This window comes from Setaria viridis, chromosome 9 (assembly GCF_005286985.2).
Source record: "Setaria viridis chromosome 9, Setaria_viridis_v4.0, whole genome shotgun sequence".
Taxonomy (NCBI): domain Eukaryota; kingdom Viridiplantae; phylum Streptophyta; class Magnoliopsida; order Poales; family Poaceae; genus Setaria; species Setaria viridis.
Window position 1 is genome coordinate 53,173,919 of NC_048271.2, and position 26,413 is coordinate 53,200,331.

The window sequence follows — 26,413 nt, forward strand, 5'->3', positions numbered from 1 at the left end:
CGAATCTATTAAGCCTAATTAGTCCATGATTTGACAACGTGGTGCTACAATAACCATTTACTAATGATGGATTAATTAAGCTTAATAGATTCGTCTCGCGAATTAGACTCCATCTGTGCAATTAGTTTTGTAATTAGCTCATATTTAGTCCTCCTAATTAGCATCCGAACATCCGATGTGATACTGCTAAAGTTTAGCACATTGTATCCAAACAACCCCTCAGTACCTTGTTCGTGTATGTGGGTTCGATCATATGACAAATTATTTTGTGTCCACTACTTAGAGAATCGGGTATCAGGTTAATTGAAACCCCTTTAGTCCCGGAACGTGAGGCAATGCGCGTATCCGAGAATTATCCGGGGTACCTAACATTCCCGATCCGCAACCGGGAGTGAAGCTAGTAGCTTCACAACAACAGGTTGTGGTGCATTTTTTCCAAAACAAAGGAGGAGGAGGAAGCTGTTTTGAACATGACTGATACCCGGCATCATAACCGGCCGGTTCTTGGCCTCTCGGTGATTGATCTGGGTGGTAGATAATGAAATGGTTGTACTCCAGAAATCATAACTGGTTCTCTGTGTACCGGGAGTGGTTCCTCAGTTATGATGTCCAGTTCTCTAGTAGTGTCGTCCTACGTAGCTGCTCTGGAGACTGGATATGAAGACTTTTGATGGACGGCAATCGTAAAACTTGCAAAAGGGTTGATGTGAACATGTGATCCATTGTGGTCGGGCAGCATATTTTCATGGACGTGCAGTGGTACGGTATTCGACTTCGGCAAAAGTAGTATACGACTTGCGACTTGCGAGCATCGGTGCAACCGTCCTCCAACTGAGTAAAACTTAATGGCTTCCACCATTTTCATCATCCCATCAAAACCGGGCGGCCCTAGCTCCATAGGAAAAAAAAAGATATGAAATGTCTACGAACAGCTCACAAATTCGTTCTGCCTCACACACCAACACCACTACAAAACATTGTACACACGACATGCCAACCACAGCACAATGAGCTTCAGATGTAACATATGCTAGATGCTTAGGCTAGGGCCGGGCCTATCATCCCAAAACCGAGACCACCACTATGACTCCACGCCAGCGCAGGTATTGAGGTATCCCCCCCTCTCTCGATATAAATCGCATTTCATGTGGACGAGGCTATGCAACTTGAGCGAACTATGCAAGTTGAAGCTAGTAGTACGGGGCGCTCTATAGGGATGATTTCGAACTACTAGTGCACGATGTGCCCCTCTTGCGGTCTTGCCTGCCTGACAGACTCCTGTTCTGGTTCGTTCGAACCTCAGGCATGCTGTACGTTCAATAAAATCCTAGCACATTGCGTGCGTGATTTCAAATCTCACGCGCATGTGTAATGTGTTTTTCCCTACCCCGCTCACGTTTTAATCGGCGTACGCCGTCCGGATTCGCTCTGCGAGCTTGGCATGTCACATTTCGCAGATGTTGACTGGAGGAGGCTGCTCGTGCGCACGTACATATCATCTTCAGCGAGGCATCCATCTTCCAGACACCATCAACAAGTGCCAGAACTGTCATCCTGCAGAGACTGTCCTCGTCGTCCGACTGAGGATGATCTCTTCACGCATGCAGCAATCGGCCGGCGGCCATGCTGGAGTTCAGGAGCCGCCGAGATATGTGCATCGTCCAAGATCGCCGCGCGTAATCTAATGTATCTGTAGATGATTACGGGAATCTGGCTTACACTAACTAAAGAGCGTTGACGATCCACCATTCTTTTCAGAACCCATGCTGCCTACGGTCCTGCTCCTGCACGCGATCGACCAGCAAATCCGCCATGCCCGAATTGAACGCCGGCCGGCAGGTGCACGCACCTTCGCATCGCACGTACATAAATGCAGCCGGCAGGCGGCAGCTAGCTTTAGCTTAGCTACCTCCTCCGATCATGGAGGAAGGAATTACGCGCGCCTCCATCGGCATCAGGTCCATGCTTTCCCATGCAAGAGCCCAGTCAATAATGCCAGGGCCGGCGCGCCGCGGACACGCCGCCGCACGACGCGTGGTTGGATTGGATCAGCCATCCAGGGCCCCCGTCCCGCGCAGAGCGCTCCGGAGCTCAGGCTCCGTGGAATAGTGAATAATCCTCCACGCAGCAGCAGTGATGCTATCGGTCTAGCAGTTGTCCAAATTACCGTTTATTTTACTATGTATGGAGATATATGCTATATCTAGATACATAGTAAGATTTATGTATCTAGAAAAATCAAAATGAATAGTAATTTAGGACGGAGGGAGTACGTTCGTAAAAAATTTTTTACCTAGAGCATGGCACTGATAGATCAGTGGCATCACCTCTAGCCGAGATATTATTAATTCAGAATAATTATTGCAAAAAACTTATTCCGCCGATTTTGACATGATATGCATACTTCAAGCTATCCGCACATTAATTACTAGCATTTCCCTGTTGCTGGATTTTAAATAGGTAGGGTTGGGGAACATTTGACCCTTGTGGATAGGAGCATGTAGCACATGTAAAAGTTGGATTTGTGCCACTTCGATTATGTATGTGACCATGCATGTAACACACCGGTTCATCTTACCCTGTTTTTTTAATACATAATACCATCGAGATATTTCATTCATTTAAGTTTTCATCTTTTCTATAAATATTTATGCAAATAGATAAATCTACATGTCAAATCTAAAGTACATTTGATGATGTATCTAGTGGGATTTGAGAAAAAAAGTTAATGGTGTAATATATATCTTTTGTATTCCCTCTGTTCTGAATTATAATTCATTTAAATTTTGTAATATGTGAAACTTCTATAACTTTGACCAAGGTTACATAGAAATGCACAAATCTGTACCACTTTAAACTAGTTTCACCTAGACAGACCTTAAAATATATTTTGATAGTACTTTTATTTAACATTATAGATGTTAATATATTTTTCTCTTTAATTTAAACCTGGTGAAATGAAATAAATTTGACTTAGGATAAAATTAAAATAATCTATAATTTAAAAAGGTAACAAATTACGACATGATATGAAATATGAGGGCCCTAATTAAGGTTAAATGTGCGTCTTGCCTATGATGTGCATTCCTTCTGGAATCAGTAGATCAATGGCAAGGTACGAATAGGGTGCCTAAATTCATGACCCAAGTATCATTGTTAGGGTCTGTTTGGTATAGCTCCATCTGATTATGATTCTTTATGGGAGTTTATTCTCTGATAAAAGTGATTTTGTAGCTGAAAGTGATTCTCTTTTATTCTCTAGCATAAACTCTTAAAATCAGGATGTAGAATCACTTCACAGAATTAGAAGAAGCTACTTTTTTCAGCTCCCAACCTCTTACTTCATTTCGGAGAATCACTTCACACAGTACCAGTAAAAAATCACTTTTCTCTGAAAAACTATTTGGTAGAGCTCCTACTGGATTCAATAGAAAATTAGCTCTGCGAGCTCTGCCAAACGCATCCTCAGTGCGATAAGAAGTCATCCTTCAAGAAAGAATCCAGTAATCCAGTATTGATCAGCTCCTGTAGAGGACCACGATTAGCTTAGACCACACACTCGATCAGCCATGTCAAGATTAGGTTCCCGGACGAACCACCATTACTGAAAGAGCATGGACGTCTCACAGAGAGCACAGTGGACTGTGGGCCGCGATTAAATGGGACGAGCAGACGTGGTTATTCAGAGGCGCAGGCGTCCCATGATAGAAGCGCCTTGCATTCATGGCGTTGAAATACAGGCCAGCCGCGAAGTCCCGGTACACGTACCAGCAGTGCAGTCTACACTCTACAGATTACTACACTACACTGCTCGAGCTGCCGCTGGTTTCAGACATCTGATCAAGGCGCACGCAAACTACGACTCGCGAGCACATGGTATTCAGTGGTCAGCTCCGCCAGCAGTCGCAGACCTCACATGCTTCTGTGGACAATGAGCTACTCCTACGAAGGCACTGGCTAGTGGCAGCTTGGCTACAATACGGATCTCCTATGCACAAGATCGGACAGGATGGAGCTTCCTTTTTCGTTGCCCGTTCGTGCTCGCCGCGATTTCGGCTACGCGACACACGTCCTTGCCGGTCGACCTGTTGCGGCAGCGGACATGAACACGATCCTTGGATCGCATCTCATTCTCAGGCCGACCGATCCAAACTCCAAAGCCATTGCACTGTGTGCTCATGATGATCCACTGTCCGATCCGACCCCTTTTCGTGCACCGCATATTAGCTAGCCTCGAAGCTGACGTCCGACCGCCTCCGTCCATTGGCGGCGGCAGTAGAAGACGATCGTGGATCGGTGGATGATCATGGCACTTGTTGCACGCGCGTTGTCCTGGACATCTCTGAGCTGGAAGCATCTATCTCAGTTCCAGATTACTGTAGGCACCGGTCGCCGGCATTGATGTCCAAACACTCGGCAAGTGGGGAGGCCGGCGGTTTACACCAGATACGATGGCGGGGCTTGTTTGCTAGTAGCCATTTGTAAGCTGGCGAGTGGTGATCTTCAGGTTCGGCATGGCTTTGAATAAATATTCCGGCTGGCAAGGCCATGAACCATGATGATGTTTTCATTTTCAGCACGCACTCGACTCATGGCTGTACATCGATTGATGTGATGCACGATTGCTGTGCGCGCCTCGTCCGACAAAGAACAGGCAAGTGGAAGGAGATGGCAGTAGGAACTGGTCATGCACACGGACATGCTCATGTAGCCAGGAAAAGAGTGTGGCTGCTGCCATATGCTTCCTCGGAGGCGAGCCCACTGCATGCAGCAGCAAGGAGCGAATGATTGAATGTAATCGAAAGAATGATATGGTTGCTTGCGAAGCAGCTTTCGCTTCTCGATTCAAACTTTGTAAAAAAACGGCAAACAGGCCCCCCGCGCCGCTCTACCCCCCTGCACGGAAGCCCACGCGGCTGCAAGGAAGGCAGCAACGAGGCTTCTCCCAAGCTCGGCGCCAGCTGCAGGAGATGCGGCGGCTGCCGGCGACGGCCAATCAACGGCAAGATTCGGCACCTCCAGGGTTGAATTCGGTGCCTACGTGGTCAAATCTACGTGGGAGCGTCCCTCACGGTGGCGTCGATCGCGGCCCCGGGGACAACAGCGGCGTGTGGTTCTGGTGAAGCCATGGTCAGGTCCAGGGTTCCCTCGGCCGGTCTGGTGCGGCGGGCTATGGGGCGGTGCGAGGGCCCTTCGGAGGATCTGGCGAGAGGTGGAAGGAATCGGCGGCGCGTGGCGGCCTCGTCCTCGGGGGCACCGCCGCCGGTCATGGCCGGTATGGCGATGGCGCGCGCCGGCCCGGGCGCGGAGGCGGCGCCCCTGTTTGTGCGCGGACCTCATGCGCGAGGTGGCTTGGGCAACGAGCTCGCCAGACCCGGGGTGCTGTTCCTGGGTGCGCAGGCCCGACGGTGGCCGCACGTGCGGGCGCTAAGGAGACACAGGGCCCGGCAGCCTGGCGCAAGGCGAGGAGGCCGCGAGATGCGGTCGGGTGCGGTGCTGCGACTGCGGCCCGTCGTGGAGTGGGAGGACGAGCGACAGCGGCGTGGCGCGACGCGAGGAGGCACGATGCTAGGTGAGGAGATCGTGCGGCGAAGCCGACGAAGCCCGCGCGAGAGGAGGTTCTACAGCGACGGCTGCGCGAGTGGCGACGAGTCACTGCTGCGGCCGCGGGCGAGGAGCCGAGGCGAGGGAGGACGAGCGACGGCCGCGATGCGAGGAGGCGCAGCAGCAGCACCGCTCGCGGATGGGCTCCCATGGCTGTGGTCCAGGGAATGACAGGCTATGTACGTGCAATGGTATAAGATGGGATGCTCCGGGCGAAAACCTTTGCCAGCAATCTTATAGGTGGCGATGGCGGCGGCGCCCTAGAGCGTGTTTCTCCCTGTTGGCGGTATCATCTTGGAGCTCCATCCCTGCTGCACGGGGTTCTCTAGGTGATAACCCTTTCCAGATTCTGGACGAACGACGACGGCGCCAATAGAGTCATTGGCGCCGTCGTCCCCTCCTTGGAGGCGTCATCTCTAGAGACCTAACTTGGTTTTTGGCATTGATGGTGATGTGTTGCTTATGGGAGGCTGCAACTGGTGACGACGAGCTTGCAACGTGGCATGGTGCAGGATGGCAAACTTGACGAGGGTTGTTGAACTCATGTGGAGGCGATCGCAGTTCTAGTGGCGACCACGGGTTGTTGCATATTTGTCGGGTTGGCAACTTGCAGTGGACCGTGGCGGCTGGTGTTGCTTGGCAACTGTCAGTGCGGCGTGGGACTGCGTCGGAGGACGGTGCTTACAGCAATGGTATCGTGGGATGACTAGGCTTGTGGTGGACTATGGTGGGTTGCTCAGCTTCGCTGGGCTACTCCGATGCAGTACATCGTCGAAAGATGGCGCAAGCGACTACCTTGGCTTGTTGATACGACGGCGGAGGCTATGTGCGCGGGTGGAGCAACAAGGCGAAGTCAACCTGCGGTGGCAGCTTGGCTATTTCATGGAGACCTGGAGAAGCGGGGCAACAATACTCACCATTCTAATGGCGATAAAAGAAACGGATCCATGACATGGAGTACAGTGGCGGGCGTGGCAAGGTTCTTGCGCACGGTGTTTTTTCGAGGCGATGAGAACGGCAAGGTGGAGTCCAATGGTGGATGTGGCGAGTCTCCCGCGCGTCTGTGTTATTGTGGTGACGACTGCGAGACAGCTTGCGAGAGGTCCAGATTTGGTGGTATCACTCTGTTGGGTGGAGTGTGATATTGCAGTGGCACTACGGCGAAGGATTCCGCATGACGGTGGCCTTCTCGAAGCAGTGTGGTCTGTTTCTCTCGATCCCCAGTCAATGCGGGATCACGCCGGGAGGTTTCGGCGACTACATGAGAGTGAAAATATTTGGTGGATGCCGCAATTAAGCTTCGATTCAGCTGCCGATGTCGAGTGGAATGGTGCGGTCGCGTTAATGTCCCAATCTAAACGAGCGAGTCTAGTGTTTTTTTTCCTTTTCTTTTCGTGCTTATGACCTCCCGGGACTGTAATCTTGTATTTTTCTGCAATAGAAACTCGCACTATTTTTAAAAAATAAAAAATCCATTCATTTCTAGGAGCACTAGCACAAGCAAAAATGGTTGAAAATTGTAAAAAATGGCATACATTCGCGCAAGCTGTTGGTTCAGAATGTAATGTGGAGCGAGAAATGCTTCAATGGAAAGGCTTCATAAATAAGAAAATAGTTGATAAATAGTACTCCCTATAAGTTTTGTTACTCCTAATAATCCCTCCATTTCAAATAAAAGACGTGACTTGACTTGGTACAGTCTCCAACAGTTAACTGTATATTTGTACCGTTAATATCAATTGCAGTAGTAGGTGACCATTGAGTTTCAATTGACCAAAGTAACAAGTCTCGTATTTAGGCCTAATACTAACGTATTGGGCTTAAATGCAAAAGTACGGGTCCAGAAACGGGTAATTGGCCCGCCGCGTGCATTCGTGAGGAGGAACAGGGGAGGGACAGAGAGAGAGAGAGAGAGAGGGACGCGATCTGCCGGCCAAGAAGGAATAGGCTCGGCCTATGGGCTGTGACACCTGAAAATCCCCTTCTTGCTGGCCCGATGCCCCTTCATGAAAGAGAGAGAGAGACACGGCGGGCAACAAAGATATATAATGGGTCAACACACTACGGGCTTTAATGGGCCTAGTATTTTGATGGGCTGTCATCGGGTCATTTTGGTGAACCAAAAGGCCATTCGAAACCTGAATGGATTTTTCAGCCGGCGCCTCTGCTGCACAATACCTGCCTGTGAGACCTGCTGGCCGTCCTCGTCATTCAAGCAGAAGGTGAGAGAGCTCCAATTGCGCACGAGACCAGGCGAATCCGATCCGACGGCCAGTTCCCGGTTCTCTGAGGCCAGTCGGGCTATAGTATCCGTGACACAGTCCGTCGCGGCGAAACTCGAACGCAAGCGTGCCATGGACATGCATGATGATCGTTTTCCTTTCCCTCCTATACACGCTTTAGTAGCATAGAAAAGCGAAAAGGAGCAAAGCTTGGCAATGGCATGATCCCGTCTCGAGCCACGCAACGGAGCTCGCTGAAAGCAACGAACTCAGCTGAAGCGTGCGGTCCCCTCGTCGATGGCACGGCAAGATCACTGATCACAGACGCGTTCGCAAAGAATCTTGGAGTAACCAAACCAACCGTAGCATCCTTCCTGCTCTCAAGGTGGTCTGCTTGCCTTGCATTGTGTACGCAGACGAAGCTGAGAAGCGAGCGTAGATCCAAAACCAAGCGGGAATTAAGGGAAAGGACCCCGTCAACCTTTTTGGTGCGGACATCATCCTCCTGGACCACCTGAGATGAGGCGAGATTCCCCCATCAAACGCTTTCTCCCCCCCCCTCTGTTTATCATCAGACTTATCCCCACCCTAATCCCGGACCCCTCCATCGATTTGTCCTTTTCTGCCGCAGGCTGATGTCACCCCACCACAGTGCTAATCTAGGCCGATTAAAGAGCTCATTAGCACCCGTGTTGGAGGTCTAAGCATCGGGTCTATTAAAGTTACTCCTAGTCAGCTAGGCAGGCAGGCAAGCATACGCATGTGTGATGATGATGCAATAGCTGCAAGTCTCGAGGCAACCGATGCTTGCGCCAATTTTGTGTGTGTCCTACGCAAGCCATAGCGCAGGCGGCTCTCAGCTCAGCACGCATCGATCTCGTTCTCGCAGGGGTCCTTTCTTTTTTTTTTATGACGCCAAGTTGGTTGGTTGGAGAACAATCGAAGTGTGCCGCTGGAACACCCCCCCCCCCCCCCCTCCCTAAAATATTTAAAACAGCGAGTTCACAAAACGATTCCTCCTTATCAGTAGCCGCGCTGCGCGAGGTTTCTTTAATTTTAGTTTGCTCTGCGCAGCGTAGAATATATATATATATATATATATATATATATATATATATATATATATATATATATATATATATACGTACTCGCTGTCGTCTGTCACTTTGTTCATCTGCCGAGCCAGGAATCGTGCATTGTTTAGTCCTCAGTTGATGATTTCTAATCAAAGGCAAGGCTCTCGAGGTTCCGGAGTCCGGTGTGCTCATGTGCCTCGCTAGATCCGAGAAGTTTATTCTCCGTTCCCATTCCCATTTGGATTCGGATGGTTCTAACCCGAGAGCATCGGTGTCGCGGCACAAGCTCGATCAACGGATTTCACTGTGCCAGATGCATTTCTTACTCCCCTGATCAACAACGAACTACACGCACGCATAGCGTACACGTCGTTCAAGTTTCGTACATGCATGTCGATTGAGCTCGAGTAGTATAGCGCGTAGCATGTCAGCTTTAAGGCAAATAAAGGGCACTGCCTATGCGGATGCACAGCTGAGGTGTTACTAGAAGTGTATGTAGGAGGCTACTCCGTAGGTAGGTGGAGTACCGCTCAAATAGGAGTGTAGCATTAGACAATTGTGCTGCTCGTCATAACACCAACAACCATGGCATTTTGTATTAATTGGAGAACTAAATACCGGGTACTGCTACTGTCACTATGTATACGCATACAGTACTGGTCCTAATTGTACCGTACCCAGCAGCAGTACTAAATCTTCTCGAATTTTCACCGCCCAACAGTAAATATTACGGTAACCAGCAAAGCCCGCAAGTGAAAAATTGAGGGACTGGGCTGGGACCTGGGAGCCTGGGAGTGAGGGTGGAGACAGCCAAACACGATGCGTCTGCGTGCACGCATCTAAAATTCGCTTCGAAAAATAACGCTTTAAAAAATAAACGAATTCTTTTTTGGGTAGGAGTTCTTTTGTGCAGAAAAAGCAGGTACAGATACACTTCTTTTTTTTTAAGAAAGTACATATATATGTATATATATACACACACGGCTCCTGTCTCGAAAGAGTACCAAAGAATTCGGATAAGCGTACCATCACTGCCTGTCCCCGTTTCATGCACAGGATGCTGTCAAGCATCAGCTCAACCAAAAGCTGTCTGGCAGGCCTGCGTCCAAGCTGAAAGGACAGGCGATGGAATATAAAAATCTGCCAATTGGAGGAGGCCTTCCAGAGGCATGACTTCTGTTTATTTTACTTGAATAAAGAAATCAAAAGTAAGAGTACTCCTACTTCATTAAAAAAAAAACTGGACAGGTTTTTGTATTGACGGGAGTTCGAGAATAGGGTCTTCTCTCCCCTTCCGCTGTCAGGAACAACGGAAGCATCCGATCCTCTGTGGCAGCAAACCCTGGGGCAGCCCATGATCACCCGGATAAAACCCAATCACGGCCACTCATTTGTCATTTCGCGCTGCAAACCTGCAGCGACGCCGGAGAGGTCGTGGGTCCTGATCGCACTCGATGTGCACGTTAGATCACGCTGGGGCCGCCGCTGCTGCGAACTTTACTGGCAGGGGTAGACGATGGCGAGCACTTTCCCGTCCACGTCTCCCGGCCGGTCATCATCGCCTTTTCTCCCTCGCCCAGGGACACGTACGCACCGGCGATCGACAAGGCACCGGACGGGCGATAGTACAAACGGATTGGTACGAGCAGCAGCATCGCCTTATGCTATGCTAGGCTATGCTATGGCCGGGCCATCTCAAAAAGGCCCTTTGCTGCATTCATGCATCAGCTGTACTGAAGCGATGAACGTGAACCTTGCTGTACTGTTCAGCTCAGCTCCTGCAGGTCCCCGGAGCGCTCGAGCCTACGGGTTGGCCACGGCAATAATTCACGGCTCGCCCGTCACCGATCACAGTTGCGCCCGTTACATGCACTTCATCGATGGAACAGCACTAGTGTCACACTAGCGAGCTACTTGTCGTCGGCTCGTCGCTGCCCTGTGCCCCAGCATCACTAGCGAGCTACTCGTCGCTGCCCCAGCATCATCCGGTGTGGGCGTGTGGCCGCGCCCTTTTCCCGTCACCGTGTCGTGTATCGCCTCATTTATCCGCCTATCCGGGTATACTCGATGGATCGTGCTCATCATCCCACCAGGTAGTCTTAATTGATGCATGTCACGACGACCCGACCGGCCGGCTCTTGCACACGGCCCTTTTGCCTGCGCGGCGTAGTTACAGAGGTTGTGGCGAGGTCTGGACGGGGCCAGGAGGCACGCATGCATTTACTGGGCGAGTGGCCGGTCAGCACTCTGCCGGCGTCGATGCGCCTGGCCGTCTGCGTTGCGCCGCTTGCAAGGGCCGCAAGCGCCGCGCAGTCATTGCGGCGATACATGCATGTACCACCACTTTGGATAGGTAGGTGTGCAGGCGCAGGCCAGGGACGGGCATGGGCGAGACGGCGATCGGCCGGCCGGGTCTGGTGCGGCGTCCGTGTAGCCTTTCAGGCGTAGGGGGTGGAGGCTGGTAAGTGCCTGTCAGGGACCTAAACATGCTTCCTGGGCGAAGACCGTGCGCTAGCCAAGTGATCAATGCAAAGGCATCGCAACGAAGGGCTCGTGAGTCGTGAGATAAGATCGGGTCGAGGTCGTGGTCAGGTCCCCCGCGGCCCCTGGCCAGTGGTCACTGACTGACGCGCCGCGGCACCACACGGAGAAATGCCGGCCTCTTTCCTGCCCGTCGGAAAACAAAAGGGCAGCGGGGGTGCCGGGGTTGTGAAGGTCAGGGGGGAAAGGCCGCCGTCCAAGCTCCTCCCTGCCCGCTTTTGCATGCAGGAGACGAGAGAGGCAAAAAGGGCAAGGAGAGGGGTACAATCATTGTGCGTTGGGCAGCTGGGGCACAGCGATGGGGGAGATGCCGATAAAGCTATCGCGATTCGCGACGCTCCCCTTCCCGGCCGGGTCAGTTTCGAGCCGGCTCGGAATCGTGAAAAATCTGGATGAGTGTCCAAACTGCCATGTGCCATGTAGTGTGGGGGTGGGGTAATCGGGTGAAATGCACCCGCTCGGCGATTTGAAAAACTAGTTACTACGACATGAGAATAAATGTGCGCGGCACTGGAGGGGACGGGACGGGGATGCATGCACTCATGCCGCGGCGGTGCGCGCAGGTGCGGCGTGGTCACGCTCGCCTCGTACTCGTACGTACTCCTCCTGCCTGCTCCCGTCACCCTGGGGGTCCAGCCCTCCAAGGCTCCAACCGCCCAGGCTGCCCCCGGGTCTCGGCCGCGGGCGCGGGGCGCAACGCGACATGCGGCGAGGCCACGGCTCGCACGGGCACGCCCCGCGTGAACCCGCTCGTACCAGCGCCGGGCGCGTGCTACTGTTCGCGTCCATCTCCGTGCGGGCATCGCGACGTGAGTGATACGGGCGGGGACGGCGGGTGGGCGCGATCCACCGGCTGGCCCGGCGCGGGGGAGCAGCCCGGCAGCGGGGAATGGCAAGTGCTTCCCGGGATGGATCAGTGCGTGCCGGCCCGCTTCCGTGATAGGGTTGCGGGTGGGTGCGGTGCGACACGACGAAGCGAAACGTTTCGATCGCGCGGGTGCGCGGGGTACGGGTTGTCACGTCTCGGTCACCGGAACCGGACCGAGTCAAAGTCTCGCAGAAGTGATGAGGATGGCGAGAGCTCGTACTCCCGACTGGAACTCGTGATGATCAAGTGTCGCACTTTGCGATGCCAGTGCACGTTTCGCCCCGTTTGTTCTCTCCCCATTTCCCAATCATGCAGTGTGGTTATCCATGTCAAGCGAAACCACGGGACGACGCGTATGATGGCGCGCGGGGATCGCAGAAAATCCAGAGGAGCTTGTTTGGTACTTAGATCTAATGATATATACCCGGGCCTTATGACCTGTCCCAGATATAATCTCGCGATCCAGATTCGGGTTGCGGCATTTCTTTACGCGCCGGAACAGAAATAAAGAACGGGGAACAGGACAGCGCGCTGGTCGAGGCAGATATATACCCCTGCAAACCCTATCCTCTCGTTCTTCGCTACCTCCTTTCTTCCAATCTTCGACACCTGAGATTAGCTTGCAGAGTACTACAACAAACCCGGCTTAAACAACTCCTCAACGGTTGCTTTGCTAGGTTCCGCAAGCCCCTGCGATTTCGATGTCTGAATTCGGCAGTACGTCAGCAGATCCTTAAAAAAATGTGCGTCAAACTCGTGAATTTCCAAATTGTACAGAGCATTTCCCGGTGTTTCTAGCTGAAGTCATCGAACACCAGTGCTCTTGAACCACGGTAAATATGCCTTTCTTCTGCCCTGCTCAAAACTCCAAATCATGGAGTGGAGGGGCGTTGTCAGTGTGGTTCTCCGGCGTCGTCTTCTGCAAAAATTATGAAGCGTGGAATCAAAGAAATCATGCAAGGAACACAACAAATCATGGATCTACGGCCGTTGCTGCATTGCCAGGTTCTGCTGCCTGGAGCAACGATGGAACCAAAAGAATCAGGCGGGTCTCTGTCCGGAATCTCCTTTTCCTTTTATCTCTTCTAATTCAAACTAAAGCTACAAATTTTTTTTGGTCCCTTTTGTCCTCCATAATTACCAGCACTAGTTACTACACTACTACATCTACGCCGCGGGGGGCAATGAAACCCATCAAAAGGGTAAAAAGGGAAGGAAGAATAAAAAGGTAGGGAAGAAAAAAAAACAAAGCAGAACATTTGCGTCCAGTCCCTGTACAAGGACCACACTGCAAATTCCCCAAGAATAAGTGGAAAAAAGGTAATTCCGAAAACGACCTCGGTTACGCGCTGGGCGCACCTCCCTCGCCGTCGCCGGCGAGCTCACCGGTGGAGGCCTCTGGCTGCTGCGGCTGCGGCAGCGGCGGGGGCGGAGGAGGGGGAGTCTCGCGATCGTAGGGGGAGAGCCACTTGGCGCGCATGTACTCGGGCTTGCGCCACGGCGGCAGGTGGAGGCCGCGCTTCTTCAGGCTGGCGCGCGCTGCGTCGGCGGCGGCGGCCACGAGGAGGTGCAGGCGGTCCTCCCGCCCGACGAACACCGACGGCAGCCGCTGCAGCACGGAGCGGTACGCCTTGGTGGGCCGCGCCACCTCGAACGCGGACCGGAAGTCGACGTCCACCAGGACGCGCTCGCGCTCGGCGCGATCCGAGCCCGCGGGGAGGAGGACGTCCAGGTACGCGTGCTCGCCGGCGAGGTGGGAGGACGACTTGTCCCAGCGCGAGAGGCAGACCGCGGCGTCGTGGCCCGCGGCGCGGAGGGACTCGGCCAGTAGGCGGAGGAGGTCGCGCTTGCGCGCCCCCGACGCGCGGTGGCGCTCGACCTGGGTGGAGACGTCGGCGAGGAGGTTGCGCTCCCGGAGGCTGGCGCAGTGGACGAGGCCCTGCACGCGGAGTTCAGAAATGGTAAGTTCGCGACCGACAACCGCCAATCCCAGTGAACAGCAACAAGTCAGAAGCACTGCAATACCTTGATGGTCTCCGCGATGTCAGCGGCTGCGGCATCCGCCGAGGCGGGGCCATCCTCGTCGTCGGAGGTGTCACCGGCGTGGAAGCAGTTGCAGCACCGCGCGGCCGCTCCCCGCTCGCCGCCGCCGCCGCCGCCAACGCCGTCCTCCAGGAAGCTCCGCACCATGCCGTCCAGGCACAGCGAGCTGGGCTCCGACAGCTCATCCTTCTCCCCGCCGGCGGGCGCCGCCGGGAGGCGCTCCGCCGGCGAGACCCGCGGCACTTGGCGCTCGAAGAGGCGCTTGAACCGCGACCGGGGCGGCGCCGCGGCGGACGGATCGATCTGCGCGGCCCTCATGTCGGCGCCTCGGCGGATCAAACTCGGCGGCAGCGGCAAGCGTCAGTGGAGGCGTTGGTCTTGGTCTCCGGGGATCGCCGCAGGCATAGCCGTCGCCGGCAATTGACGCTTCGATCGGTGAGGCTAGGGTTTGTTTTCCTCTCTGTTTTTTCGTTTTCTTTCTCACAAGATTTATTCTTCTGTTCGGGTTGATCTCTTGGGAAGAATATGAAGAGGAGAGAGTAGGAGGGGGGCCGGGTTTTAAAGGAGCGGCGGGCGATGACGTGGCGGACGGGAGCCAGGCGTGGCTGCCGGCCTGTGCTGATCGTTATCCTACGTGGCCGCTGCCGTGTGGGCTCCGCACTGGAATGACTGCATTGCCCTATCTTGGCCTGTAGTGCCGCTGTCTGCTGGGCTCAGTGGCAAAGCTGCTAATATTTCAAGATGTCATGTGTGGTTGGGGTATTTAGCAGGTGACAGGAGAAACGGAGGCGTCCGTCCCTCGTGCCTGTGTTTTGCTGCAGATCTTTTTGCAGGCTAGGAAAGAGGTGAAAAAGCTTCACTTGCTATTAGACATCCGCATTTTGGGGGCGATGAAAACGGGATTTGAAGGCATTTGTGCTCCAATTATTGCTCCAGTTAGAGATGAAGAAATGCGTCATTAGCTGGATGTATTATTTTTCTCTTGCATTTCAAATGCCCAATTATGTGTTTGAGCTGGACTAAGGATTTACTAGCAATGTATGATTGCATTTACTTGCGAAACGTCCTACTGCTAAATTATGTGGAGGTCGCATCGATCTGGAGAGCCCTGATGGGTTCGCCCCACTTGCAGGAATGGCAAACCCTGATGAGATGAGCTTGTCCCCGTTCCACTTGCAGGGAAGAGCTGTTCCATTCAATGATTGCAAGCTTGCCGTGGCTAATCCCAAGCATATGCCCACTGGATCATCATAGAAGACAGTGCTTGGCGTCGAAGTTTCCGGTGGCCGCCCGCCCGTCAGGTTGCCGCATTTCGCAAATCCGAATGCAGGAGCGCAACAAAACGCGTCGCAAGTGGAGCCATCGGCCATGTTGGCCGCCCACACAACCTGCGCCGGGGCCTCCTCGCCCAATCGCCGGCGGAAGCTTGTGGCCGGGCGGTCGCTTGCCACGGATCGCGCAGCGATACGGGGCCGGGGCGGGCACCGAGCGGTACGGCCAACGGCTCACGGCACGCACAAGGAATCGATGAGGGAGGGGGCCCTGGTGTGCCCGGCTGGGTTTTGTCCCTGTTCTTATCCGTCTAGCGGGAACAGAACGTGAGCGGGCACAAGCGACGCGTGAGCCGCGGGGAATTGGTGTGGCATCCACGCATTTGCTTCTCCCGCTGCTCACTCAAAACTCGCGAGTTAGACGGAGGACGGGGGACCCTGAATCGTTTGCTTGGATTGGATCCGTCGAGCGGCTCATGGCAGAATTTGCAGTGAAGCGAACGGATAAGAAGAGCTTGACTCTACCTACGGCAAAGGATACATGATTACATGGATATGGTACCTGAAATCGTCGAGTTTAACGTATGCAAAAGTAAAACGGGTGAGATTGCTCTAGGATTTCAGGCACTGGAAATGTGAGAAACTGATGAGAAACTCATCCGGTGTTCTGCGCATCGTCGCAGATATTCCCTGGGCTATTCGACACTGTTCTTCAGACACCAACACTCCACCAGGCACCAGGAAGAGCCGTCCCGTCGCTTACTGCTCACGCGCTTGGCCCCTCTGTCGCTGCGTGCTTCACTGCTTCAGTATGACTGTAGCAGCGCGTCGTCGGCCAGAATATTTCCCTGATATTCCCGGCATCGAACGGCGAGAAAGACGATGGGGAGGGTAACTGGTGGTGGTGGCGCAGGTGCAGCTGACTAGCGGAGGGTGAGAATGCAGCCTTCTCCTCGTCCATGCCTGTCGCCTGACGCGGTGACGCTGACGCCGGCCGGGATAAACCTGGCTCCGGGCGTGGCAGATTGCCACGGTTGGAGGCTGTCCCTCCGGTGCCATGCACCGGCCGGCCGTCAAGTGATCGCCATCCACCAACGAGGCCTGCGCCGCGCCGTGGCCGTCCCTCTCGGTGCCCGCGCTGCTCCTGATCAGAGATTTTGTCCCTGCACTTCGTGGAACTTAGCCCGGTGGGTACCCTGCACCTGCTGGAAAATTTCAGTTGCCCCAATCATCAGCTGGTAACTGATGTCAAAATATCATACGACATATGTAGTGGACGAGAGATGGCAGCCATAGAATAAACTTTCCTGCACTCATTTTTCTTGGGGTTGATTTGGTGGTCAAGTAGAACTATAGTAGTCAAATACTCAAATGTTCCTTTCAAAAAGTAAAAAGTACTCCAGTAGTCAACTTTCAAAAAGTAAAAAGTACTCCAGTAGTCAAATGTGCCGGTGCCATTAGGCTAGTCTCAGTCGCGAGCACCATTACCACCACTGCCACACCAGCTTTTCAATGGAATAAAACTGTCACTCTCAGCGCACAGTTTCAGTCACGAGCACTGCTACCAACACTGCCACATCAACTTTTCAATGGAATAAAACTGTCACTCTCAGTGCACAGTTTCACTGCACAGTTTCATAGACACTGTGCAGTATCTAAGTCTTACATGTTGTTATGATCACATATGGCATGAGAAGTATGTATCCTTTTGTAATACAAGGTTTATCTATCAAGTAAGATATACTTCAGTTCACATTCACATTTCAATGGAGCATCCACACTAAAGTACAAATTTAAGATATATTTCAGTTCACATGACAAATTGAAGTGGCCACTGATAACTCACAAAAATAACATAAAGTGCCACCTGATATATTGAAGTGCCCAAAATTCAGTTCACACGATAAATTGAAGTATTAAGATAAATGGCCAAACTAATATAATGAAAAATTTACACCCCACTGCCTTCCATCTTTTCTCAAGCCTTACACCTTCTCTAGCCTTGTATCTTCTCAAGCCTTCCATCTTTCTATTTCCTGAACCATATCAACAAACAGATTTTTATGAAATAACTGAAACCAAAACATGCAGTATGATAGAACAGTATGCACTATGACAGTTGACAGAAATATTGTAGAATGACAGAACAACATCTTGTTTCAACTTAGGTGTTCAACTCAAACACACAAGAACAGGCTACTTGCTATCCATATATATGAAGTTACGTTCTTTGATATATAGTGTACATTATTTTATCTTTTACTGAACTTATTGCCATCAGGTTGCCTCAAACTCATTCAGATATGGAGCATACACATCAGAACACAAGTCAACAAAGCTACTGATATGGAGCAGTTTCACTAACCACTCGAGAAACACAAGCTACTGTCAGATTGGTGCCAAGTTGCCAAATAAATAAGTAACGAGCATTATTTTGCAAAAACAGCCGGCAGTGAATATATTGTGTTGCTAAAACAAATAGCCAGCAGTAAAAGAAGTAGATAACCTCATGCTTCATTATCATTAACAAATATCTTCTTCTCCATCCTTTGTAATAATGGATGAACTTATCATCTGCTATATCTTATGGTTCTACCTATATAACATACATCGGCAACATTTTATCCAGCGATACAGTCCAAGAAAAAAGGGAAGGCGCCTTAACTGACAGAACTGCAAATAGACTGCTGAGAATACAGACCATTTTATGGGGTTCATGAACTATTGCGGCCTCCTTCACCGTTGTGAAACGACTGTAAATCCCTATCCTTCAGACCCTTAGGCATCTCCATGGCTAAATTGGATATTTGTTCTATACACTAACACAATTCCGCCAACTAAACACAAACCATCCAATTCCAATTTCCATTCACATTCAAGAGTGGCGATGGCAGTACTACTGCTACCAAATAGATGAAACTGGGAGAGCCAAGACTAAATTAAACAATCGAGCATCCCAAACAACACCAAGACTTGGAGATTTATTTCCTACTGATGCACAAACAGAACATGAGAGGGAAATTACCATGGATTTGGAGAAGAGGATTGACCTCCATGGATCCCAGCTCCGGATTCCGCCCACCACGGGGCCGTCCTTCTTCTATCTGCCCGCCATCAGACTCCGCTGCTACGCCGGTGAGGAGGTGACGCCGCAGCAAGCTAGCAGAGCCGCCGGCCTACAAGATTTGGAATAACGAGGGAGGGAGGCGAGATTGGAAGGGAGGAGGGAGGCAAGACTGCAATGGAATCCATATATGACGGGGATATTGGAGGGGATCGTGGGGAGACCGGCAGGAAAGGCAGCTCGGCGCGGGAGATCGGCAGAAGAAGCGCGCGTGCCGCGGGAGATCTCCGCCGCCGCGTCGGGATGAAACTCAAGCCCCTCAGTGCGGGTGTCATTCCGTTTCAAAGGTCTCGGTAACTGGGGAGTCCTCGCTTCATCACGATGAAACGATCTTTTTCTCTTTCTTCATTAACACAGTCACCAAAACTGCCCACGTAACATCCTATTTATTGCTCATGAAACTAGACCATGCAGCAGCGGAACACCACTACAGCTGCACGGACTCGACACGGCTGCAAATCCTGTCTCAGAAGAGGACCACACCACACCCGCTCTCCTTTTCGTCGCGAAGACGATAACAACTGGTCATACCCGCCTTTATACGCCAATCAAGCAAAGCCACGATCGGGTTAGGCAGGCGCATCACGCATTCAATGCTATCCGATCCTCCCCCTCCCTGATCATCAACCAGCAGCAGGTCGATCCGATTCAGCATGGAGTCCTCGCAACCGAATTGCACGGTCAAGCATCGACAGAGGTCACACAGGCTCGCAGCATGAAGACGACTTCGCCAAAACCAAACTTAAGGTGCGGTCCGGTAGGGCAGGCAAGGCATCCATGGCAGCAACGTCCGGTCACGGCTTGTGCGTGCCGGAGCTCACGTACCACGTACCCGCGCGGAAAAAGCTAAGGGTGGCAAGCGAACAGACCCACTCATGATTCCCATGCACTCGATCGATCGGGTCGTCGTCACTCCCACTCATCAGCTTTCCGGTCTCCTCCCCTCGGCCCCCCTGCTCCTCGAAACGGAACCCGGGCCGCGCCATCATCACCGGTGCCGATTCGATGGGCACCTCGGCAGGCACGCAGGGAGGGAGGGAGAAACCGCAGCCGGGAGACGCGGTCGTGGCCACAACAACACCAACAAAGCAAAGAGGCGCGTCACGCGCGCGCGGTCCCGGCCCCCCGCGCGAGCCGAGGAACTCAAGTGCCGAGCACGGAGCAGCGCAACCAACCGTAGCCGTGGCCCGTGGCCGCTCGTGACCGCGCGCGATCATTTGATCTGGGGGCGGAATCATGGGCCTCGCTGCGAAGCGTGACCCGGGTGGACGGCACGTCGGCGTCATCGGGCCCTCGTGCCGCGCGTTCGTTCCGTTCGGACCAGCAGCTAGCGTAGCGAGCGCGTGCATGGCTTGTCCCGGCAGGGCAGATGGAAAAGATCAACGGATCGCCGTTGCGTGCAGTTCATCTTCCCCGCGACGACGCGCCGGAGCGGAGCCCGCCCTGGCGCCCCCACCCCACGGCGAGGAAGAAGGGAGCTAGCACCGATTGGGCGGGGACAGGCGGGCATGTAGGTGCGTGCCTGCTTGCGTGTATGCGGACGCATGGTCCCCCAGGGATTCATTTGTGGCGACGGCCAAATTCGGTTAGGTGTAACCTCCCATCAGGTTGCCATTAGGGCGCGGATAAGCGCGAGAGATCGCCTGGTTTGTGCGTGGCAGCGACACCTTCGCTTGTCGACGAGCGCTGAAATGGCCCATTTGTTTCTTAAATTGTACGTAAGGGTCAGTAGTGATCGTGTTTCTGTTTCTTTGCAAGAAGCAAAACCAGAGCTCGATCGAGCGATCTTGAGAGAGGTTCAGTTAAGCAGCTCTAGCAAGTTAGTATCAACCAATTAATTTCCTGCAACTGTTTCAAAACGCATGCGCAGACGGTATTACTCCTAGGCAGGAGATTAGCGTGAACTGCGTTTGTGTCTGCTAGAGAGGGACGTTTTGTATGATGGCCCTTGTCCCTTGAGGACGCGGGGGCAATGGGGCATCGTGGGTGTGAAGTGACCATGGTTCAGAGTTGAAGTGCTGGTGGAGCACGGCAGCACTGGTGAGAAATTCCCCACGCTCGCATCCAAACCGCAACGACACAAAACCCGGGCACTGTGTTTAGAAGAATCGGCACACAGGAAATTGTCGCCATCGCTTCGTTGTAGAATGTAGGGTTCTCCTCCCAATAGGAGTGCCGATGCGACTGATGAATAAGAACAGGCCCGGTCCGTGGCGACTGGCGAGGAATGCGTGTATGCCAAATCAAGAGTTGGAGGTGGGTTTGAGATTTTTGTGAGCGTCCTGTATTTGTGTCTTTCTTATTCTGTTTCGTTACAGGAGGAAAACTGCTCGTTCACTTTCACAAAGAAAAAAAAGAAGAAAACTGCTCGTCCGGTCCACAGGAACACTGTAACGGTAGTGGGCTTGGGCTGTCACTCTCGAGTTCGGCAGGCCGGGCCTATTTGGGCTCGTTGGCAAAAACTTGGCCCGGGCTAGCCTTGCAACGAACCGACCTACAACTTTTGAAAGTTTTTTTTTTCTTACAAGCCTGGCCTTTATCCGTTAGATGTAAACCCTCCTCCAACCCTAGCACATCTCTTCTCCACCTCCCGTGCCGCCTCGCCTGCTGCTCCTCGCACTCGCGCCGTCACCGCCACCCATGCTACTACTGTGGACAGCCACGCTACCAGCGCTGCCGATGACGTCGAAGAAGTTGTTCGCTGATAGTTCAAAATGTTGATCTAGGTCAAAAAAAATATTGAATCTTTTCTCTTCCACATGTTAACATGTATCGTGAAAAATGCTGAATGTGATATTATTTTAAAATGTTGTTATATATTTTAGAAAATATTGAATATATTATTTGAACCTTAAAAAATATTGAATATACTAAGTTAAAATATTGAAGTTACCTTCTAATTTAGGCTTAATAGGATTTAAAGTTACGAGGCAGCTAAGAATCCGCTTGGTACCCTTGCGGACGCTCTCCTGGCTTGATTGAGCAAGGCAGTGTGATGTTTGGATTTTTTGCTTGCTGCCATGTTACTTGCGTTGTCAAGGTTTTACAACGTCGAGCCAGGCGAGTCGGATTCGCTCTCCGGCATGGGCAAGCCTAACCTTGCCTAGCAAAGCGAGGCTAGGTAGATGAGCAAGCGTACCAAACGTGCCCTAACTCGGTCTCGGCTAGGCTAGCCTTGCCCAGGGAGGATAGGTGAGGCATGACAAGCAAACATATCCTAACTTTCACATGCCATATAGCCAGAATGCCACAGATGTCCCCTCCAGGGCACCCAGAGAAGACAGTAGACAGAAGAAGCGGGCAAGGACACCTTGCCGGCAGTGGCGCTGCACATGAGGCACATATGCTCAATGGTCATGTGCAGCCAGCAGTCAAACTGCAATTTCACTTCTTTGCACCTGGCACTGCAATTTCCAAGTGGATGCTCTGGAGTCTGGAAAGGGAACGTGTCTTTGAGTACGCCGCACAGGAAAATCACATTGCGAGCACCCTCTAATTCTCTAGAAAAGTAGCATCAGTTCAAAGCTTGCATATCATCACAGATACTAGTAACAGGGCATACGCCAAATAATACTGCACAGCTGATAGTTAACCCCAAGGATTTATAACTTCAGATACTTCGGCATACAGATAGCAGCGAAATTAACAACCAGGAATCAGAGAACATGTTCCCAAACCCCAATTTTTACTAAGACATAAACGCAGTGGTAAACAATATTAGTTTACCACAACTATGACGACACAGACACTGAAATTAACACGACACGATACAGACGGTAAACTGCAGGGACTGTAGTCAGGCAGACAGGCAAGAACACATGTTCACGCGCGCACGGTTGCCCCCTCCTTCACTCCTTCGCGGTCTTGTTGATGAGGGACTTGTGGATGTGGGGGATGACGCCACCGCCGGCGATGGTCCCCTTGATGAGCGTGTCCAGCTCCTCGTCCCCGCGGATGGCGAGCTGGAGGTGGCGCGGGGTGATGCGCTTGACCTTGAGGTCCTTGCTGGCGTTGCCGGCCAGCTCCAGGACCTCCGCGGTCAGGTACTCCAGGATTGCGGCGGAGTACACGGCGGCGGTGGCGCCGACGCGGCCGTGGGCGGAGGCGCGGGACTTGAGCTGGCGGTGGATGCGGCCCACCGGGAACTGCAACAAACACGGGGGAAATTTTAGTGCGAAATTCGAAGTTGCGCATCTGAAATTCGCAGGGAGAAACCACAGATCTGACTAATTCGCGGGTGATGAGTCCAAAAGACAGCCGAAGAAGGGGAAGAGAACCTGGAGGCCGGCGCGGGAGGAGCGGGAGACGGGAGCCTTCTTCTTGTCCTTGTCCTTGTCGGTGCTCTTCGCCGCCGTCGTCTTCGCCGCCAGCAGACCCTTACCTCCCTTGCCCGCCATCGCCGACGGAAAACCTGGAGAGACCGCTCGGGCTTGGTCGCTTGGAGATGCGCTGCGAGGGTGAGGCCGGCCGGATGCGGTAGGGGATTTGCTGGGTCTCGAGAATACTTCCTGTTCAATGCGGGTGCACACTGCAGAGGGCTTTAAACGCTAGGCGCACTGGAACTTTTCGGCTCGATTTTGAAACCGGTGGGCGGCGGCGGGGAGCGCGCGCTTTGCGTTTTCGCGGCTGACGGGGCGTGAAAAATTTCGCGGCCGGATCGAGGGGGTATACTGGGCTGGCCGGCTGGGCCGTTTGCAAGGGTTGCTCACTGTCACTGGTCTGCAGTTGTCACTGACATGCGGACCCGGGTCCATATGTCAGTGAGACAGTGACCAAGTAGTATGTCAGGCGAGTCTCGACCTAGCGAACATAGCTGATTTTAACGGTCCCTTATACACTCCTCTGTGCATGGTCATTCTCCGACCATGTTTAACTTTTTTTTTCTTTTTATTAATTTTTTTTCTAGATATTTCCTTCCTGATTCCACAAGCCAAACCGTCCATGTTTTTTCATCAACTAATCATTGCCCCGCGCGCCGTCCACCGATAAGAGCTGTCTTTGGATATTAGCGCAATTTTTTCACACACCTATTCTCTTTCTTTTTTTATTTTCATTCCTTTTTCATATACCTATATGCCATCCCACCAGTCCGCCCGTGGTTTTAGATTTACTAATCCTTCCCGCGCCCGCCTCCCACCGCCGAAAGTCATTCTTAACCTTTAGCACAAAGTTCTCCCGCGCAATGCGCATTTCTCGTTTTCACTTTGAACTTGGTGGGAAGGGAGTGATGGAGTATCCGCTTGGCATTTTACACGGTTGGTGGAGCCTCAAGTCTTTTTCAACAAACTAACCGTTACCTCGCGCACCAACCCTCCAATGCTGAGGTCATTTCCACGGGCACCAGCAACAGGGGTAGCGGGTGCGGGCAGTGGAGATGGCAACAGGTGAGGGGCTAGGATTGAGGAGATGAGACGCATCCAACGGCTGGAGCAACCTGTACAGATCTCCAACACTGAAAGCCCAATAGTAGATGGGCTTACGAAATTTATATACGTTTGGTGCTTTCTCTCTCCCTCCCTATCTCTCGGGCCAGTTAATTTCCCGGCAGATGGGCTGGCGTCAGGACATTGCCAGCCCATCATTATTGGGCTGGCCCAGCGTAATCCCGGCCAGCTGGGCTTCGGGACACGGGTGAAAAACGAAGAAGTGGCACCCACCTTTCTTCTTCTCCCAAGCTTTTAACATGTGCAGGCTCCATATAAAATAAAATACGCTCCGGTTACGTGTTGGCGTCGTGATGAGTTGACGATGAATCTTATTCTCCTGACTTGCCATTGGATATATCTTTTTCGAAAAAAAAGACTTAAACCATTTATGGGCGGAACTATGGCTTGCAAAGTTCTTAACCTATCCGCCATATGCACGTCGTCCTTTGTCAAAACCTCATCTAAGGCATGCTTTAATTTGTAAAAAAAAAAGAAGACAATCTGTGAAAGAAGAACGACAAATATGTCCTTACTGCACTATCAGTACAGTTGATGATGGACCATATATAATGGCTTTGGTTCTGTTCTAAACGGCGGATTGGAATTGCGAGGCAGCAAGCAATTGGTGCCAGTACACCTGGTCATCGTGCGTACTGTGATGATGTACTGGCGGTCTAGCGCACAGCTGCTCAGCCATCTGACACGATCAGCAGTGCCGACGCGAGAAATGGCGGGCACACGCGCAGAGGCGCGGGCAGGTCCACGGAGCAGCGGGAGAGCGTACACAGCCGTGGGCCGCCACACAGCTGCAGGACGCATGTTGTTACGTGTTGGGCGGAGACGGACGGACGAGAACTTTGTACAATCTATAATGCAGCGTGTGTGTACTGTGGAGAAGCTCGAACTCCCAACGTTATACGCGTGGCGGACTGGCGGTACACGGATGGATAGTGCAACCTCTTTTCGAGTCCTGCATGTTTTTTTGGCACGCATATGTGTCTGTCCGATCGAGATCGATGGACCTCAGGACAATTGGTTCTATAACACTGAAAGTTGAGGAAAATACCCCCGTAAAATACGATTAAAAACTGTAATTGTGAACTGAAATTAGCACTCTTGGATTTTGCACAAACGGTGTTAGTGTTAAACGGGACAAAAGTATCCCTGACCTATCAATGTTGATTGGATACACCAGATTGTGTTTATGCCTTCGATTGAAAAGGGAAGAAGTAATATCAATGAAGAAAAGGCAATGACCTGAATTGAGGAAGGGAAGGACAAACAATGTCCAAGAATCGTCCCGCAGTCAACCTCCATTATTTACCGGCAACAAAGAAATAGAGGGAAGGAAGAGGACAAGCTCAGAAGCAAAGAAGATGAGATGACATCTAGAAGCGGCACGACAGGAATCATGAGGTGCGTCTCCAGGGCAGCAACTCGTGGTGAAGGCATGCGCCCGTGCGGCTGCAGCTTCTGCGTGTAACATCCCTGGTATTAATTAGGGTCATAAACATTTAATTAAACAAATACATGTATCTAATAATTTTTGTTACCATGTGAGCACATGTGGCCATGATTTATCTTATAAAATGTGATTATTAACATGTTTATGTTATCTTTACAACTAAATATAAATTAAAAGTATAAATATGAAAACTATGAAATTTTGCTCAAATATAGTTTAAAATTTTAAATGCATAATTATTGACTCGTGAACATGTCTAAATCCCAAAATAAAATCAAATTCCACATTTACACGTGTTTTCTGGAAAATTCTAAGTGTTGAGGTCATTTTAGCCTTGTTCGAGTGTTGTTAAAATTTTATTTTGCCTAAATACTTAACTTTGACCAAGTACAAGATTGGTAGTCCTTATCTAGTTTCCCTTGATCTGTGAAAACATTGTTTGATTGTTCAAAAACACCGTGAAACTGTGGTCCGCCTCATGTTTTCAGCTTTACCCTGAAAATGGCCAAGTCTCCCATTAAATTTCGAGCTCACGGTCTAGATTTCGAGCCTGTTAACTTTGTTTCTGCCTAAGCACGTGACCCAAACTTAGATCGAAAATGGATTGTTCTCTATGTGTACCTTACATACGCACAATTTTGTTAACTTTGGATCACGTTTGGGCCTTCAAAAGAAAATCATTTTTAATGTTGCATAGTCCAAATGGAAACCATGGACGATAACTCTGAACATTCAGTAGGGGCCGAGTTTTTGCCAAATTTCGGGGTGCTGGA

At 51.7% G+C, this 26,413-nt stretch overlaps 2 protein-coding genes and 1 long non-coding RNA gene across 3 annotated transcripts; all 3 read right to left on the bottom strand.

Moving 5' to 3' along the window:
- Positions 1 to 13,365: 13,365 nt before the first annotated feature.
- LOC117835962 (uncharacterized) lies at positions 13,366 to 14,892 on the bottom strand. Its single transcript, XM_034715299.2, has 2 exons — positions 14,337 to 14,892; positions 13,366 to 14,250 (listed from the first exon to the last, which is right to left on the bottom strand). The coding sequence occupies exons 1-2, from the start codon at positions 14,670 to 14,672 to the stop codon at positions 13,654 to 13,656; spliced, it is 933 nt and encodes a 310-aa protein (XP_034571190.1). The 5' UTR covers positions 14,673 to 14,892; the 3' UTR covers positions 13,366 to 13,653.
- Positions 14,893 to 17,406: 2,514 nt separating this feature from the next.
- Positions 17,407 to 20,266, bottom strand: LOC117836058 (uncharacterized). Its single transcript, XR_004636007.2, has 2 exons — positions 18,651 to 20,266; positions 17,407 to 17,661 (listed from the first exon to the last, which is right to left on the bottom strand). It is a non-coding gene; the product is annotated as an uncharacterized lncRNA (long non-coding RNA).
- Positions 20,267 to 22,331: 2,065 nt separating this feature from the next.
- Positions 22,332 to 23,279, bottom strand: LOC117836214 (probable histone H2A variant 1). Its single transcript, XM_034715596.2, has 2 exons — positions 23,027 to 23,279; positions 22,332 to 22,894 (listed from the first exon to the last, which is right to left on the bottom strand). Exons 1-2 carry the CDS (start codon positions 23,144 to 23,146, stop codon positions 22,598 to 22,600), a joined length of 417 nt encoding a protein of 138 aa, XP_034571487.1. The 5' UTR covers positions 23,147 to 23,279; the 3' UTR covers positions 22,332 to 22,597.
- Positions 23,280 to 26,413: the final 3,134 nt, after the last annotated feature.

Coding starts and splice junctions, on each gene's coding strand:
- LOC117835962 (XM_034715299.2), bottom strand. CDS start 14,672: ATGAGGGCCGCGCAGATCGATCCGTCCGCCGCGGCGCCGCCCCGGTCG. Junction 14,251..14,336: donor ACATCGCGGAGACCATCAAG/GTATTGCAGTGC, acceptor CTCCGCGTGCAG/GGCCTCGTCCACTGCGCCAG.
- LOC117836214 (XM_034715596.2), bottom strand. CDS start 23,146: ATGGCGGGCAAGGGAGGTAAGGGTCTGCTGGCGGCGAAGACGACGGCG. Junction 22,895..23,026: donor CCTCCCGCGCCGGCCTCCAG/GTTCTCTTCCCC, acceptor TGTTTGTTGCAG/TTCCCGGTGGGCCGCATCCA.